The sequence below is a fragment of the Tetrao urogallus genome, assembly GCF_951394365.1.
Source record: "Tetrao urogallus genome assembly, chromosome: 5".
NCBI classification, from domain to species: Eukaryota; Metazoa; Chordata; class Aves; order Galliformes; family Phasianidae; genus Tetrao; species Tetrao urogallus.
The window spans coordinates 26,591,758-26,607,604 of record NC_136818.1 but is presented as its reverse complement, the minus strand read 5'-3'; the positions used below and the strand labels follow the sequence as shown (position 1 = coordinate 26,607,604).

At 47.9% G+C, this 15,847-nt stretch overlaps 1 protein-coding gene across 1 annotated transcript in view; it reads right to left on the bottom strand.

Annotated features, from left to right (window-relative positions):
- Positions 1-768: 768 nt before the first annotated feature.
- LAMC1 (laminin subunit gamma 1) overlaps positions 769-15,847 on the bottom strand; it is a gene marked incomplete at both ends in the record, with an annotated part of 48,049 nt that continues 32,970 nt past the window's right edge. The window contains 23 exons of the mRNA XM_079536336.1: positions 769-1,025; positions 1,381-1,480; positions 1,941-2,099; positions 2,231-2,430; positions 2,987-3,101; positions 3,527-3,676; positions 4,221-4,365; positions 4,545-4,682; positions 4,973-5,052; positions 5,474-5,679; positions 7,444-7,600; positions 7,762-7,940; positions 8,412-8,554; positions 8,994-9,147; positions 9,236-9,481; positions 10,809-10,997; positions 11,082-11,303; positions 11,960-12,072; positions 12,353-12,542; positions 12,630-12,752; positions 13,530-13,666; positions 13,770-13,868; positions 13,960-14,077. Coding sequence (XP_079392462.1) covers positions 769-1,025; positions 1,381-1,480; positions 1,941-2,099; positions 2,231-2,430; positions 2,987-3,101; positions 3,527-3,676; positions 4,221-4,365; positions 4,545-4,682; positions 4,973-5,052; positions 5,474-5,679; positions 7,444-7,600; positions 7,762-7,940; positions 8,412-8,554; positions 8,994-9,147; positions 9,236-9,481; positions 10,809-10,997; positions 11,082-11,303; positions 11,960-12,072; positions 12,353-12,542; positions 12,630-12,752; positions 13,530-13,666; positions 13,770-13,868; positions 13,960-14,077 — 3,620 coding nt within the window. The remainder of the gene's footprint in view (positions 1,026-1,380; positions 1,481-1,940; positions 2,100-2,230; positions 2,431-2,986; positions 3,102-3,526; positions 3,677-4,220; positions 4,366-4,544; positions 4,683-4,972; positions 5,053-5,473; positions 5,680-7,443; positions 7,601-7,761; positions 7,941-8,411; positions 8,555-8,993; positions 9,148-9,235; positions 9,482-10,808; positions 10,998-11,081; positions 11,304-11,959; positions 12,073-12,352; positions 12,543-12,629; positions 12,753-13,529; positions 13,667-13,769; positions 13,869-13,959; positions 14,078-15,847) is intronic.

Here is a 15,847-nt window from a genome sequence, read left to right as displayed (position 1 = left end):
GCAGACTGCACGCACAACTTCTGCTCCACCAGCCAGCGGTGCTGGCGAGACCTATTGCTCCCCTGGCATCTCATCTTCCCAAAAAGCTCCTCTCGGAGGCTGCGTTTTTCTCAGAGCGATGCATCATCACAGAAAGCATTTCAGAAAGAGGCTTAGGATAGTTTGTAGAAGGCTACCAACATTTCCGACTGGCCACTAGTTCACGTCACAAAACAAGACCAAAAAATTCACAGGGTTAGAAGTTGGGAACAGGGATCTGAATGAGTGCAGCTATACTGGCCATTACAGTAATGATTTGGTAGCCAACCCCCTTCCTTCATGGAGACAGAGTTCCAGATCAAGGATTTTACAGTCAAGGGGAGAAGTGAGGAGAGAAAGCAGAGTTAGTTTTGCATTGCTGTACACAGCTCACATGGTTATTGCTGAACAGTATAAAGAGTCCAGAGCATCTCTCATCCTTGCGCTAATCAAAGGGAAACTGTGTCTCAGAAAGGGGCAAAGGCAGAGTGCTCAGGAAGACAATTTATATTAAAAAAACCCTTTGATGCCCAAAGACGGATATTTAATTTGCTTCTCTTAAAAAAAAAAAAAGAAAAAGGAAAAAAAGAAAAAAGTCCTTTTCAACTTATCCTGATTTGAAAAGAGAACAGCGGCTGCAAGCAGCAAAGAGATGGGGATTGGAAGAAGGTAACGTGTGTTAAGGCACTCCATAGCCAAACAATTGCTCCACCGATCAGCGGGGGAATACCCTCCACCCCCAGCACACCCTTAGGGTTTCTCAATGGACGGGGTGTTAAAACAGCCAGATGGCAAGGTCTTCCTGATGTCCTCCAAGTTGCTAATGTCTTTCAGGATTTCCTCAATGTCCCTGTTGTAGGACTGTATCGCATCATCTTGCTTCCTGGCTTCTCTCTCAAGGAAAGCCACCTTCTGGTCCAGGTCGCTATCTTTCATCTGGTCTTTGGCACTGTTCAGGGTACCCTCAATCTCATTCAGTTTGTTCAAGTCCACAGTCTCCAGTTGCCCTGAAAAGCCAAAAGGGAACAGTGGGAACCATTAAAAAGCCTCTGAAGCTTCCAGGTGGTTACAGAGCAGATCCCATGTTCTGGCTGAGCAAAGCAAGATCTGCATCAGGCCATCTTTGTGTAAGAAACAAGAACAACTGAAGGGGCTCCACCTCACCAGCAGTCCTTAGCTTGCAGGGAATTGGTACAAAACACTGCACAATGAGCCTCATTAACAAATAGAACAATTGCCAAAACCATGTTAATTTAATTTATCAGAAAACAAAATGGACCTGTTTGATTCCCAGCACAGCACCCCATCATGCTGGCTGCCAGCACTTCCCTGTTTGGAGACAAGAAAAAAGGACAGCCTTACCTAGTTGGTCTAAAAGGTCATTAATGACAGCAAGCAAGCTGTTCACAGAGTTTTTCGCTTTTCTTGCGTTGTCTTCTGCCTCCTGGGCTGCCTGTGAGACCTGTGGGATAAAAGCCACGAGAACACTGTAAGCTATGTAGGGTTTAGTGAAACCACTCTGTCTCCTTCCATGTATCTGCCTAAGCAGTTGCGTGCACCCCTGCCTTCTCTCTCCATAACGATCTCTGAGCAGAGATACCTGTCACAGCACTGGAAAAGATGGCCTGCAAACATTCCATTTCCTGCAGGAGATGGTGCTGATCCCCAAAAACTGTTTCACAGGAAAAGTCACCCCAGAGTCAGGTTTGTTAAAAGGACTGCGTTAAGAAAACCAGCTCTCCAAGTCCAGCAGGGAACCTATGTAAACTGTGTGTTAACCTATGTTCACTTTTGCAATTAAAACTTGGAAGATGGAGAACACTAAGCGGACCCAGTGTGGTCACTACAGCAGAGCAGAGGGAGGAAAGCTTCCAGAGGCAGGGAGAAGTCACCTCTATGCCACCAGGGTCAGCATTACTCACCATGCCTGCCATCATCATATCCTGATCAGCATCATCTTGTTTACGTTTCAGCTCTTTTTCTGCCTCCTGGAGTTGCTTCATCATGTCATCCACCTCCTTGGCCAGACCCGTCACGTCAGAGAAGGTCTTGTCCGCTTCTGCTCTGGTGGCAGCAGCACTCTACAGCCAGCATGGGGAGAAGGATGAGAACAGCTGGAGAAGGTGCAGAACTTAGCAGAACAGAGCTTACGTGCTGCTGAAGTGGGACATGTGGCTCTGGAGGGCTGGCTCCAGAACTGCAGGGCACTCACCTTCTGAACAGTGCTGGCAATTTTCTCAGCATCATCTGCTCTAGTTTTGGCTTCACGGGCATCAGCAGCAGCATTGCCAAGAGCCAGCTCTGCCTGGCGGGTCTTGTTGTTGGCTTCAGCAATGGTCTGGGTAATGGCAGGAATCTTCTTCAGAGCCTCCTCAGCTGCTGTCTTGTTGTCGTTCACCCGCTTATCGAAATCTGAGACAGGGCAAAAGAGGTTCTCATCACCTGCTCTGGAAGAGCCTTGCGGCACTTCTCTGACTGTACTGCCCTGCCTCTGCCTCCTTGAAATTTGGGGGAAGAACAGCCCAGCTAGACCCCAAGCAGCAGAAGAGAGAGAGAAGAGAGCCCTCCCAACCCCTTCAAAACTCTGTCCACATGATGTTATACGGCATGGAATATCCCTTTGGTCAGCATAAGTCAGCTGTCCTCGCTCTGCTCCCTACCAGCTCCCTGGGCCCTTTGCTGCAAATGGCCTTGGCTCTGTACAGCACTGCTTAACAGCAACTATAATCATCAGCGTGTAATCAGCTTTGTTTTTCTCCTAAAACCGAAACAGAGCATCGTATCAGAAGCTGAAGAAAAGAATTCCAACCTAGCTGAAACTGAAACACAGTTCTTCCTTCAAAAAAGCCAAAAGAATCCTCCAATACAAGTAATGACAGCAGCACGAGCCATTTAACCAAGATGCCCTCCTGCAGAGGCAGAGCGAGCTGATGGGAGCTGCAGGATTCCCCACACGAGTTCTCTTTACCTTTCAGGTTGCTGAGAATGGTGTTGGCCTCCTGCAATGTGCCATTGCCCTTCCGAGCAGCTTCCTCAGCCAGGGCTTTTGCTGCATCTGCTCGAGCCAGGAGCTGGTCTGCAGTCTACAGAGACATGACACCTATCAGCATACCCTTATTCTTTGATGGATGACCGTGCTGGCCTATCAAAAAGCATCACCGCACAAGAAATACCAATGCAAATACAGGACAGAATTTGTCCCCATGTGAGTGGCAATACATGCTATGAAACCACATAAATTCAGGTATTTTGGAACACTGTCTTGAATACAAACAAGACAGCATGCCCAGCAAAGATACCAACTCCCCAGTATAGCCTCAATGCCATTGCTTTTAGCAGCTTTTTGGTTTTCCTTTCCAGGATCATTCCTCATGATATCAATGATCCTCATTCCAGGATCTGCATAAGTAACAAACACCACTAGGATATGACTAAGGCTAAATCTCTTGCATTTTACCAGTTACTTGTCTCCCTTTGGGTTGTTTTGCCTGCACCAAACAGAACTGACCTGCTGCTCCGTCTTCCCTTTCTCCAAGAGGTTCTTGACTTCCAGCTCCTTTCCTTTCATATCTTCCCTCAGATCTTCATAGTCCTTCAACTTCCTTGCTATTAACTGATCTAATTCCTCCGCTTCCTTCTTGATCTTATTTGCTTCACTCTGCATGCAGACATCAGAAACACATGCAGGTTCTCTGAACATTAAAGAATTTCTGAACAGGTGACAAAACACAGCATGGTTTTTAATGATAAAACAGGCAGAAGCCACGACAAGCTCCCATCTTTCACAATTAGAGCTGCAACTTTTTCAAAGCTCTATGTACTCCAAAGGTCTGTGCAAGGAAGGATGGGCTGCAAACAGTTTTGTGCAAAGAGAAACTACATTTCCATGGCGAGTGGAAAGGGAATAGCTCTGCAAACTTGACAGGAGTCAACTTTTTTCCCACTTTTCAATTCAAGACACGATGTATGACAAGCAAGATTTCACTGTTTTTTGGTCCTTCAGAACCTGGCAGAAATAGGGGATCTATTTGTAGTTTCCCGCTTGCAAGTCTCCTTCATAAAAACTAAAACACAGACATCTGGATGATGTCTAGATGGATCTAAGGCTGAGTACCATTAGAAAAGAGCACACAGTGTTTGTCAGCCACCTAGCACACTGCTTTAATGTCTGTCCTCTTTACAAAGCCATGCACATCACATACCTCCAGCCCTGTGGTGTCCACAGTGGGCAGATTAGTGAGATTAGCATAGATCTGGAGGGCCTTATTTCCAGCTTCCTCTGCCTCCTCAAGCACACTGCTGGCCTGTCTCTCTAGATCTCGAGAAATGTTTCTTGCTTGGTTATACCTAACAAAAAATAAATAAAACCAAGGATCCCGTTACTCTATCATTTCTTTTTGTTGAATTGAACTTACTGAGAGCAGAGAGGCTAGAACACAGAGAGACCCAAAAGCACAAAATGCTAAAAAGCCATCTAATTTTAAGTACTGCCAGGAAATGAACTCAGTTTTCTGTTCCTGACTCACTTCTGGTTGAGCTCATCAATATCACGTGCCGTTTGGTTTTCCCCAGCCAGGGTCTTCAGCAGCAGCTGATACGCTTCTGTGGAAGTATCGTTGGCTGCCTTGGCAATGCGAACAATCTCATCAGCTTCTTGTTTGTGCCTGGACAAGACCACAGAAGGAAAATGACACCGTTAGAACTGCCAAGCAGCACTTTCTGTCCTCAGCTCCAAGATCTTCCTCCTTCACCCAGTGAAGTGGTGCAGTGGAAGATGCTGCTGGAGCATACAGCACGTATCCAGGATTTGCCCTGACACACAGGCGTGCAAAAAGGGTACCAAGCAATCTCTTAAGCAGCCCAAGGATGCATGTTTCACATCAAGCAACCAGCTCTGTTTTGCTCCTTCTGCAGGGCCCAGATGTGGGCTGGTAGGAGCTGCAGCACAGCCTACCTCTCAGCCAGCCGGCGAGCCTCTTCTGCCAATAGAGTCATGTTGTTGGGGTCACCACTCGACTCCGGGGCTGTAATGGACTGCAAAAAGGAAAAAAAAAAAGAGGGAAAAAATACCTTGAAGCTCTGTTTTCATCTTTTATTCATCAATGCTTTAAATATTTATTGTCATGATCTAAATGCTTTGAGATGGGTCTAACCTACTTCTGACCTCTCTCTATTTTTTCTTAAGCCACTGCCATTTCCACCAGCAGTTTTCCCTTAAAAGCAAACATTTTGGTGTATGTTCAGGGTTTTTCCTTCAACAGGGGCAAGGATGCCATTTGTGAAAGAGAATTTGCAAATTCCTTGATTTATTTTCTAGCATTATTCAGTAACGAGAAGACATTTCCACAGCAAATCTGCTATGGCAGTGACAAAAAGCAGAGAAACACAGCCAGACAGTACAGCAAGGAATGGCCCTGCCCTCCCCCTGCCCCATAGATCTGCACAGCACACTCACCACGTTGCCAGCTGCCATCTTTGCCTTCTCCAACATATCAGAAGCCATTGCAATCAGGTCCTCTGTGTCCTCCACCCGGCCCCGGGCTTGTTCTGCCAGGTTCTCTGTCTCCTGCACCGTGTTCTGGATGTTCCTCAGCCTGCTGAGCTGACTTGTCAGTGTGCTGTTGATGTCTCTGAGACGATCCATGAGACCCTGATCTACGTCTGAAAGACACCATGCAAAAGAAGGGAAGCAAAATCAATTAAAGCAGGAAAAAAAGTTGGAGCAGCAGCTTAGCATCGCAGTCAATACATCGGCAGGTTAATCCTCCGCTGAAAGGGGACTTAGCAAAGGTGTTTCATAATTCAGCTGGCTTGAGATCAAAGTCATCATCATTAACTACTAATCAGACAGACCTGCTGGGTGCTTGAACTGGCTCTAATGGGAGATCTTGTGTTCAGAATCTTGTTTCACCTCTATCATTGATTAAAGAAAGGCAACTGAGCTGCGCTTCTAAAGGTACGTAACATCTGCTTTCCTGATTCCATTTATCTTCATTACTACAATATGAGCAGAACTGGAGGAATGGCAGGGCTGTATGTTATCCTCTTTGGGCAATGATGGCTTTCCCTTGAGCCAGACTCTGTCCCAAACAGAGCAGCTGAAGACGTGCAGAGCAGCAAACCCACACTGACTGCTGCCCACCCCAGAGGGATGATGAAAGCTAGCAGTACAGATGATCCAGCCTTGGTTCTTCAACACACAAACTATGAGCTCCCTAAAATCTTGTCTGCCCAGGTAATGCCCCATAGCAATTTCTCAATAGTGGAGCTGTAGAACAGGCACGTGCCTCGTGAACTATTTTGATAGGCAAGAGCACTATTTGGGGACAAAGTCCAAGCAGAACTTCACATGCCTTCAAAACTAAGGTTTTCCACAAATACACATCTTTGTCTTGCAGCACATCCTATGTATTAAATGTGAGCATTTAAGCATTAAAAAAAGTCACATATCAAGTAGAAGAGCACAAAGAAATGCCACGTGCTTTTTGCAAGTGTCATTTTTGCTTGCCTTGAGCTTGCCTTTTCCAGAGGAAAGATGTGGAGAGATGGAGAAGTAACACCCCAAAGCCAATCTATGCCCTAACCTTAATGTAATACCCACACTCACACCTTGCACACAGGACTACTGTCATCTAGGCACGGATACTAAGAAGGAAACAACGCTATGTAGAGATGCAGAGTTTCAGAAATCATTCCCATCAGCAGGAATCCCTCCAAACACATGCAGTGTCAGATTGGTACCAGCTCTTCCAAGCTTTGCCAAAAGATTTTTCCCAAGCGGTCTCAAATCAGCGAGCAAACTCCTGGGGGAAACACTGCTAGTGCAAAGTCGAGTCTCCTTCAAGTCGCTCTTTTCTAGAGCATGCATTAACTCAATGTGTTAAAAAAAAAAAACCCTAAGCAAAATCCACTGTCATACTTCTTAATGCCCTCCTCGTAGACATCCTATAGTAGAGGTGGCAGAACAAGAACTCTTAGGAAGCAGAGTTTAAGAGGAAAAACAGCTACAGGCCACCACAACAGCACTTTTTAGGACATTATGCACTTCATGGTGAGCTAATAAAGTTTGCCAGCAGGATTTTGAGGCATTTATTCTGATCACTGATGATATCCCAACAAGAGACGCTTTGGCCCAAGGCATCCAACAAACAAATCTGTGAGCAACTCAGGCTGCATTTGCTAATGGTGAAAACTGCAGAAATACAAACCTATTGAGCACCCTTTTGCTTTTAAAAAAAAAGAACATCAGAGGCAAAAATCAGCCTTTGCTGTTCCTATAATAATGCATAGTAGTTTCAACACCATCCAAAATAGCTCTTCATCCTGGTGCACATTGAAGTCTTGAAATAAAAAGCTCTACATCCTAAGAGAACACAAACACCAACCTCATTTCATGCTAGCCCACATCTGATCTGCTCAGCTCACCTTTGCTGTTCTGTGCTTCTCGGAGCAGCTCCATAACATCTCTTTCTGCCTGCTTCAACCTCTCCTCGAAGGCTTGATCAGTGACAGTTTCTTCTCCTGTGCCCAGGTTTGCTATAAGGTTTTCCAGCTCCCGTAACCTCTCTCGTTGCTCTGCTACCTGTGTGAAAAGGGCAGAGCACAGTTACATCACGGGGAGAGCAACAGCACACCTTTCTGCTTCCCGTCACTCTGACACTGCACCAGAGCCACTGGGCAAGCAGGTATGGCACAAAGCACCAACCTCAGAAACCACACAGTCAGTCATATTGGTGGCCTTACCTTATCTTTCACTAATCTGTAACACGCAGGGCACTCCTGGCAGCCCGGCCATGACCTGTTGTAGAAGTAGTTCTCCTCGCACTGGTCGCAGCGGTTCCCCACAAAGCCCTCCTTGCACTCACAGCGACCATCCTCACGGCACTGCAGGGCACGTGAGCCCTCCGGGTCACAGTCACATGCTGCGGGGAAGTTAAGCCTTGGTCAGAGCAAAGGAGACACACAAACACTAAAAAACTGCAGCCCGTTCTCTGCCAAAGAAGCAGAGCACCTACCGACCCATGGCAGAGCCCTGTTCTCATCAGAGTGCTGCTCTGCAGGGCAAAGCCTTAAGTTGTGCCAGGGTGAGGTTCAGGTTGGATATTAGGAAAAACTCACTCTCACAGGGAGTGGTGAGGCATTGGCACAGGCTGCCCAGGGAGGCAGTAGGGTCACCATCCCTGGAAGCAATCAAGAACCACGCAGATGTGGCACTGAGGGATGTGGTCAGTGGTGGGGATGGGCTAGAGCTGGATTTAGGGGTCTGAGAGGTCTTTTCCAACCTTAGTGATTCTAAGAATATCAGGAGGAAAGTCTGGATCACCCTCTTTTTCAATCACGCTACTCCTTAAGTCTGGATCTGTACACTGAGGCCATAGAGCACCCACACTCACGTTTGCAGCCCTCAGGGCCGAACCCAAAGTGGTTGGCCTCGCAGTGGTCGCAGCGCTGGCCGGTGACGCCGGGCTGGCACTCACACTGCCCCGTCCATATGTCACACTGGCCGTTGGTGGAGCCCAGAGCATGGCAGTCACACCTGGGGGAGAGAGCCATACATCAACAAGGGGCAGGAGGCATGGCTGATGTGCCTCTGAAGGAGCCCTCTGAGCACTGCTGGAAGCCTCCACAGCAAGGCAGTGAACTTTTCTTGCTGGGACAAGGCACCCAGCCTCTGAACCACGCAAGGTCACTTGGTGGCTGCACTAAAAAAGGAACCCACGAGCCCCTGCTACCAACAGTCACACAGCCATGTGACACTTTTCTATTTAAAACTCTGATTTAGGGCTATTTATAAAGCTATTTATAAATCAAGATTTTTGTACAGCTCTTGGAGCTGCTCCTTAACTCCTGCTCCTCCCCATCCTCAGCAGTGTTAACAAGGAACAAGAGGTACTGGTGACAAGCACCACATTCCCACCGTTGCTGATGGCAGACCCAATAAAGGGCCCACTGCCCCAGCATGGGCTGAAGATTACCTCTCACAGCCTCGGCCGCTCTGCAGGTTGAAGAAGCCAGGCTCGCAGGCACTGCAGTCCCTCTCGGTGACACGGGAAAGGCACTCACATTGCCCTGTCACTTGATTGCAGCTCGTCTGCTGATTCACGGTGCCATAGGGATTACAGTGACAAGCTGCAAAAAGGTCAGGAATGGGAAACGTCACCCCAAGGCAGTTCTCAGGGACCAAACCAGCTTAGAACATGAGAGGAAATGCTCGTACCCCGGCATTTGTCAGCAGGGTTGGGGGCCAGAGGGTTCCCAAAGAAGCCATCCTTGCAGCGGTCGCAATAGAAGCCGGCTGTGTTGTAGATGCACTTGAGGCACTCTCCTGTCTGTCGGTTGCAGTTGCCCACAGCGTTGGGATCGATGTTGTCATTGCACTGGCACAGGCGGCACGGCCTCACAGCCCCGTTTTCACCCAGCGGGTCTCCAAAGTAGGCATCATCACACAGCTCACACCTCTTGCCTGTGGCGGGACAGAAGCACATGCTACCCCTAAAGCCATCCATATTTGCTGTAATTTGTTGTTAATTTAAGAGTCTGAGTGGGAGGAGCTCAATGGGGGCACCCCTGCTCCAGGAAGCTACACAACAGTGAGATTTGTTGAACCTCAGCAGGCAGCCCCCAAAGCATGCAGCCTAGCAGCTTCCCAAACTAGCTGCCAGCTCAGCCTTCCCTGCCAGTCCCAAGCTCTTTCTCAGGCAGTTCTACACACACAAACCATCTTTTCCCTCACCTTTTCCTCATTACGAACACATTCAGAAGCACGAGAAGCAGGAGCAACTCTTGGGTGGTCATGTTAGCTACAATAAATGATGAGCTTGCATGGAAACCTGAGCTGCAAGGAACTCCGACCTCAGCACTCTGAATTGGTTAACAAAGCGATAACATCCATGGGAACCCCCAGGAGCTGCTCCAGATGGCGTGCCTCTGGGCTTGAGCAGGGGCTTTCCCAAGCATTTAAAGCATTTACAGGTACTCTGGACTTTGGAGTCTTTCATGCCAAGCAAAAAACCAACAGAGAAGAGTGGAAGCTGCCAACCATCTTAAGTCTTATTTGCTGTTGGCAGACAGAACAAAAGACTCCACTTCACAACTCAAGTACGCACTCAGGCTTTCCGGTTTGTCATTAAGGAAAAAGCTCAGCACCTGTTCACACATTTCTTTTCAAAACTGTTGAGTATAAGTCTGGTCTTGCATGTTTTGATTGGTGTTCACATGTCACTGCAAACTTCCAGCTCTTTCTAGGGAGGACACTGGCCTCTGTGAGTATCCCACACTGCCTCTGGCTGGCAAACAGGAGGCACACCTTCTAATTTTGTTTCAGTCTAACCCATCTTCCTGACTCTTTTAGATCTATCAAAGTTTCAGCCCAATGCTATGCAGTTATCAGAGGATAGAATGGCTCAGATTGGAAGGGAACCCAAAGACTCAGCAACGTTCCCTGCCATGGGCTGGCTGCCCCCCAGTCAGCTCAGGGATGGGGATCCACGGCCTTGGGCCCGTGTGCCAGATCTGTACTAGAAGCCAGCATGGCTCACATACATAGCACAGAAATGTTAAGATTTGCACAGATGAAAACATTCCTTTCCCTTCCATTCTTGAGAGAAGTGCACAAAGAACAAGTCCTTCAGCCCTGAGCCTCGCCTGGGGAAGCAGGGCTGGTGGAGGAAGGGAAAAACAGGTTGCATTTGAATGAAGAGACACAGCAGTCTGCTGTGGGTCAGAGCAGCAGAACTGCTAGGAGATCAGGAACACAGGGTGGGAAAAGTGCCCTTCTGGCAGGGGCTCACCTGTGGTGCCCGTCTGGCAGCTGGTGCACACAACCTCCTTTGTGCGGGGCACGATGGCGCAGCTGGAGCCAGCAGGGCACGGGCAGGGCTGGCAGTCCAAGGCTGTGCCTGCTGTCGCATCTCCGTAGTAGCCATCACTGCACTTCTCACAGTGAGAGCCCGCAGTGTTATCCCTGCAGTCACAAACGCCTGAAAAATTGAGGCAAGTGGGTTTTTTTCCTTCTTCAGCCAACACAAAAAAAACAGCCCTTCACTCCCCCTCTTGCTGCTTACCCGTCTCAGGATCACAGGTCTCGCTGTGCCCATTGCAGCTGCAAGGCACACAGGGGCTGTAGGGTCCCAGGCCAGGGGTCTCTCGGCGGTACCCGGGGGAGCAGCGCTCACAGAACTGCCCCTCATAGCCTGCAGGGCAGGAGCAGCTCTCCACCCATGCCGCGGGCACGCCGGCCCCTGGGACAGCGCTGGTGATGGTGACGTCATCCAGGTGACCGGCACCTCAGAGCAGAGAGAGGACGACATGGTCACTGCTGCACTATGAGAAGCTGCCCAGGTGACAGCCCGCTCCCTGCCATGCATCACCCTGGGCTCCTCTTCATGAACAACCCCTACTCACATCTGGGGAAGCTGCAAATGTGCATTTTTGTCTGCTTGATTTTAACTCCGAAAATCCTTCTTCTCATGACAACATCCAAAGGTCCATAACTAGCACTTGATTTTTGTAAATCCTCACACCACGGGGAATTTTTCAACAGGATGAAGGTAACTGATCACAGAGAAACTGATTTTTGTCTCCCCACATCTACGCTATCGTATCTGTCAGGACTCTGTACTGCACGTTCCTATCAATTTGGAAAGCACTGGATGCACAACAGGAGTGAAGAACCACATCTGCTCCACAGAGGGACATCAGCAGTGACAAGCACTCAACTCTGAGATTCTCAAAGGCAGCACATCATGTTTCTTCTCCATCTCCTCTCCAGGAGCCTCAGGAGAAGCTGCTACACAGGAAGGCCAGGCAGAAAGCAATTCAGCATGGCTCTGCCAAATAACCTGTGGCATTTATTCATGACCAATCCCTGCAAGTAAGCAATCACAGCACCAAACAAAGGGGTCTGTCCCTCTTTCTTATGGCACTCTGCTCAGCGACTTACTTCTCTCACTGTATGTTCCACGGATCTTGATGGCAGTCAAATTGTGAAGAAGCTTCTGGAAGTCGAATGCAGAGAGAGCAGGCCTCCACGGGTAATCGGCAGCCTCATGGAGCCTAGGGAGAAAAGCCATGCTCCATTTGCAAAGCTTTCAGATGCTAACAACTGTGTCCTTTTAAAGCACTATTTCCAAGCAAGGCATGCAATTGCCACATACTCTTCATACACTTAAGCAACACCGCTGAACAGCCAGCTTCAAATTGACCTGATAAGACCGCTCTTGTGAGCTAAAATTACTGCTGTTTGTTTTCCCAGGAGCTCAGAGGGCAGGGTGTGTGGCAGACTGGGTCCCACCTGCTCTCTGGGCTCCCACTGGGCTGGGCTGGGCCCCCTCACCTGAAGGTGTAGGTCAGTGGGCTCTCACTGGGGTACGAGTTGCCCTGGGCAATGAGAGGCACCGACACACGCAGCCCGGCCCCTTCCAGCACCAGGTCCTCTGCAGAGAGACGTGTGTCCCGTCTGTCCACACGGAAGGAGAAGGTCAGATTCTGACCGTAGCTCCGAACTTGGTTGCCCAAAAACTTGCCTGGAATGGGAAGAAATCCTTACGGTCAGGAGACAGAGAACAGAGAGGCAAGGGAGTCAAGAAGCGAGCTTTTCTGCAGTGACCTACGTGGTGCAACAAAATAGATGGGAAAGTAACTGTCTGAGATGACAGAGATGTCCTGGGTCTCTGAACTCCACTGCAGTGGGACTTGGGAGCCATCACGTTGCTCAGCATGCCACTCGTCCTCTCCTGAAAGCCAAACATGCAACAGTCAACATCATTCGAAGGAGTCATCCTGCAAACTGCTCATATGTAACCCATCTCTATTCTATATGCTGGTACTGTGCAGAACACACACAGCATATCCAGAGTGCTGATTTAAGCCCTCTGAACTTCAAACACTAGAAAAAACGCAAACTTGCTTAACATTTTGATTTCTAAAGACCTCAGGAAAAGACTGGGAAACCAGCAGTCAGCAATGACTTTATGCAAGTTTCAGCCTTTGTAGGAACCATTCTCCATTGGAATTTTAATTATAAAGATGTTCTTTTTAGACTACGCAGAATGAAAACATTCATATGCAGGAAACAGACTGTATGAGAAAAGATTTCTGCTCAGCTCACGGATCCATCAGAAACACAACCACGTTTCATTCAGAGCCAAGCAACCCAAAACCTGAAGCAATTATAATCCTCTCCCTCAAACTCTTGATTCAGTTCTAAAATGGAGAAAATGCCCCTCCTTCTTTAGCACCTCTTTTTTGAGGCATGAAGTTTTACATTATCAGTACCCACTTAAACTGCATGCACTGGGTGCCTGAGGGCAAAGCCATGAATTCTTTCCACCCCAACGAAACAAACAACCTGAAGATGGGGAAGTTCTCATTGACTTTGGAAGCTCCGTGCTTCCCAAAAAAGGGAATCTGGGATTGCACCCAAAGTTTGCAATCTCACACAGAGAGGAGGGAGCAGGACTTATCCCACTTTCATCAACCCGACCTGAGATACAAAGAAAGGCTCATTTTACCAAACTGAAAGCTGGAGGTGATGCTGTACACGCTGTAGCCAACAGCATTGGTGCAAACTGAGGAGTGTCCAAAACAGAAGCAGGGCGTACAGCCTCTTGGATTTGAGGGATCCAGATGGAAAAACCCAGGTTTGCATCTGAAGTTGCAAAGGAAAAAGAATTCATTTCCCTGTTACTTACTCCAGGCCATTGCTCAAATATTTCTCATTCTTGAAACAAAGCCACAGGACGAAAACTCACCTCTCACAGTGGAAGCCCTCAACGTTGTCCTTGCAAGTACACCGTCCTGTTTCCATGTTGCATTCACCTGTGCTGCCAGCAGGATTGCAAGAACAGGGCCTGAGAGAGCCACGTGAGAGGATAATTAATTAAAATCACTCATACTTTAAAAAGGCGTCTTCTTTTCCCTTCAGAGAGCAACTCCCCTTACCTGCACCCAGCCTCAGAGAGGGAGTGGAAGCCCGGCTGGCAGCGGTCACATTTCTCTCCCATGACACCAGGTTTGCAGCTGCACTGGCCATAGCTATCACACTGCGTGCTGAGGGAGCCTGGGGAAACAAGGACAGGGGCCTTACCACACCCATGTGAGATTCACCCAGCTGTGGGGAACGTGCAAGAAATACAAGGAAGTCTGAAGAACAGCTTCAAGCTGATGAGCAACAGCTCACAGTTTGGTGTTTCTCCATAGCAGGCCTGGAGACAGATTATCAAGTTTTGCAAAAAGAAAAACAAACCTGTATTCAGCTTGAAGTATTCTTTCCAAATGTTGTTTTTATACAATTCTTCAAAGCTTAATTGCATTCTCTTCCTTATTTCTTCCTCTCAATACTACCTTGATACATCTACGTCCATCCATGTTGCTTTGAGCAGCCTGGTCTGGTGGGAGGTGTCTCTGTCTATAGCAGAGGTTGGAACTAGATGACCTTCAAGGTCCCTTCCAACCCAAGCCATTCTATGAGTCTATGATCTAATGCCCCACCTTTTCTCCCCGCAGCATGCCCTAAGAAATTATTCCCAAGCCCTGTGTCTCCCCAGTGACCACCTCCCCTTTGCCAGGAGCTATCCTGATCTCTTCTACCCTTCACGCTCCAATTTCCCCAAGTGATTCCGAAGCTGGATTTAAAGACTGAACCATCCCCCCAGAGAGAGGCTCCATGTGCTTACACTATTAGCCCTAATCAATTCTACAGAAAAACTTTCTTGTTTGACAGGATTCCTCCAAGGTACTACCCAAAAATCCCCAGAAGGGGACTTGCACAAACAGTAGCAAGGGTTTCTTTAATCCTCAATGCCTCTTCCTCAGGCACTGCTGCAGTCAGCAGGCCAAAAGCTGTCAGCACTACAAGAGTTAACAACTAGGACAAAAGCATACTAAAATAGATAAATACTTTTCTTTCCACTTCAGTCCTCGTTAGACGATTATAGCAAAGTGAAAAGTCATGAGACGATTAGGCTGGACAGGAGAGAAGAATGCACAAAACCTTCACCATATACCAAGTACAGCATACTTCTATGAGACTCCTTTGCAATCCCACAAATGACTACTAAGGTAAAAACAGCGTTCAGGTAAAAAACAGTCATGTAAGGTAATCCAGATACACACTGGATGACACAAACTGATGCCTAAGTTATAAGGGCCTCTGAAATTTGTCCTAAAATACCTGGGAAGTCACCTCACTGCCTCTTCCCTCCACTGACACCAACCCTCAGCACAGACATGTCTTAAAATAAGGTAGGGCATGAGAACCAGGGAGAGCAGAGGGAGGAAAAAAGAGGCCTTTCTTGGTCAAAGCTTCAGAACTGTATGACTCTGACCAAATTAGCTAGCAGACGTACCCTGCCAGCCCTCTCACTGGCTGCTTTTAGGGCATGCCGCAAGCAATTACTTATTCCAGCTACTCTATTTTGGAACCTCACATCATATCTTACTATCTGTTACCCTTTTGTTTCCTTCGCCCCTATTTGTTGCAGGGCTGCTGGAGTTATGGGACCACGCCATACAGGTCAAGCGGTTCCCTTGACGACAAAAGATTTGTTCTCCTGCCAGGATTTTTTCCATTCTTTTTTTTTAAAAAGGAGTCTAACTGCATGTTTTGACTTGACTTTGTTTCTTCTCGTCCCCTTTTGTGTTTAAGGTTTCACTGGTTTGTATTTACAGTGCTTAGATACTCAGTAGGAGAAACTGATGCTGCTAATATTCACTACCATTCTTTGGTCCAAAGAACTTCCTGAAATATCCGCTCGCGTAATCTTGTTTATTAAGAATTTAAATGAGTGCTTTAGTGCTGGGTGTGCCCAAGGCAACACATACACAGTGG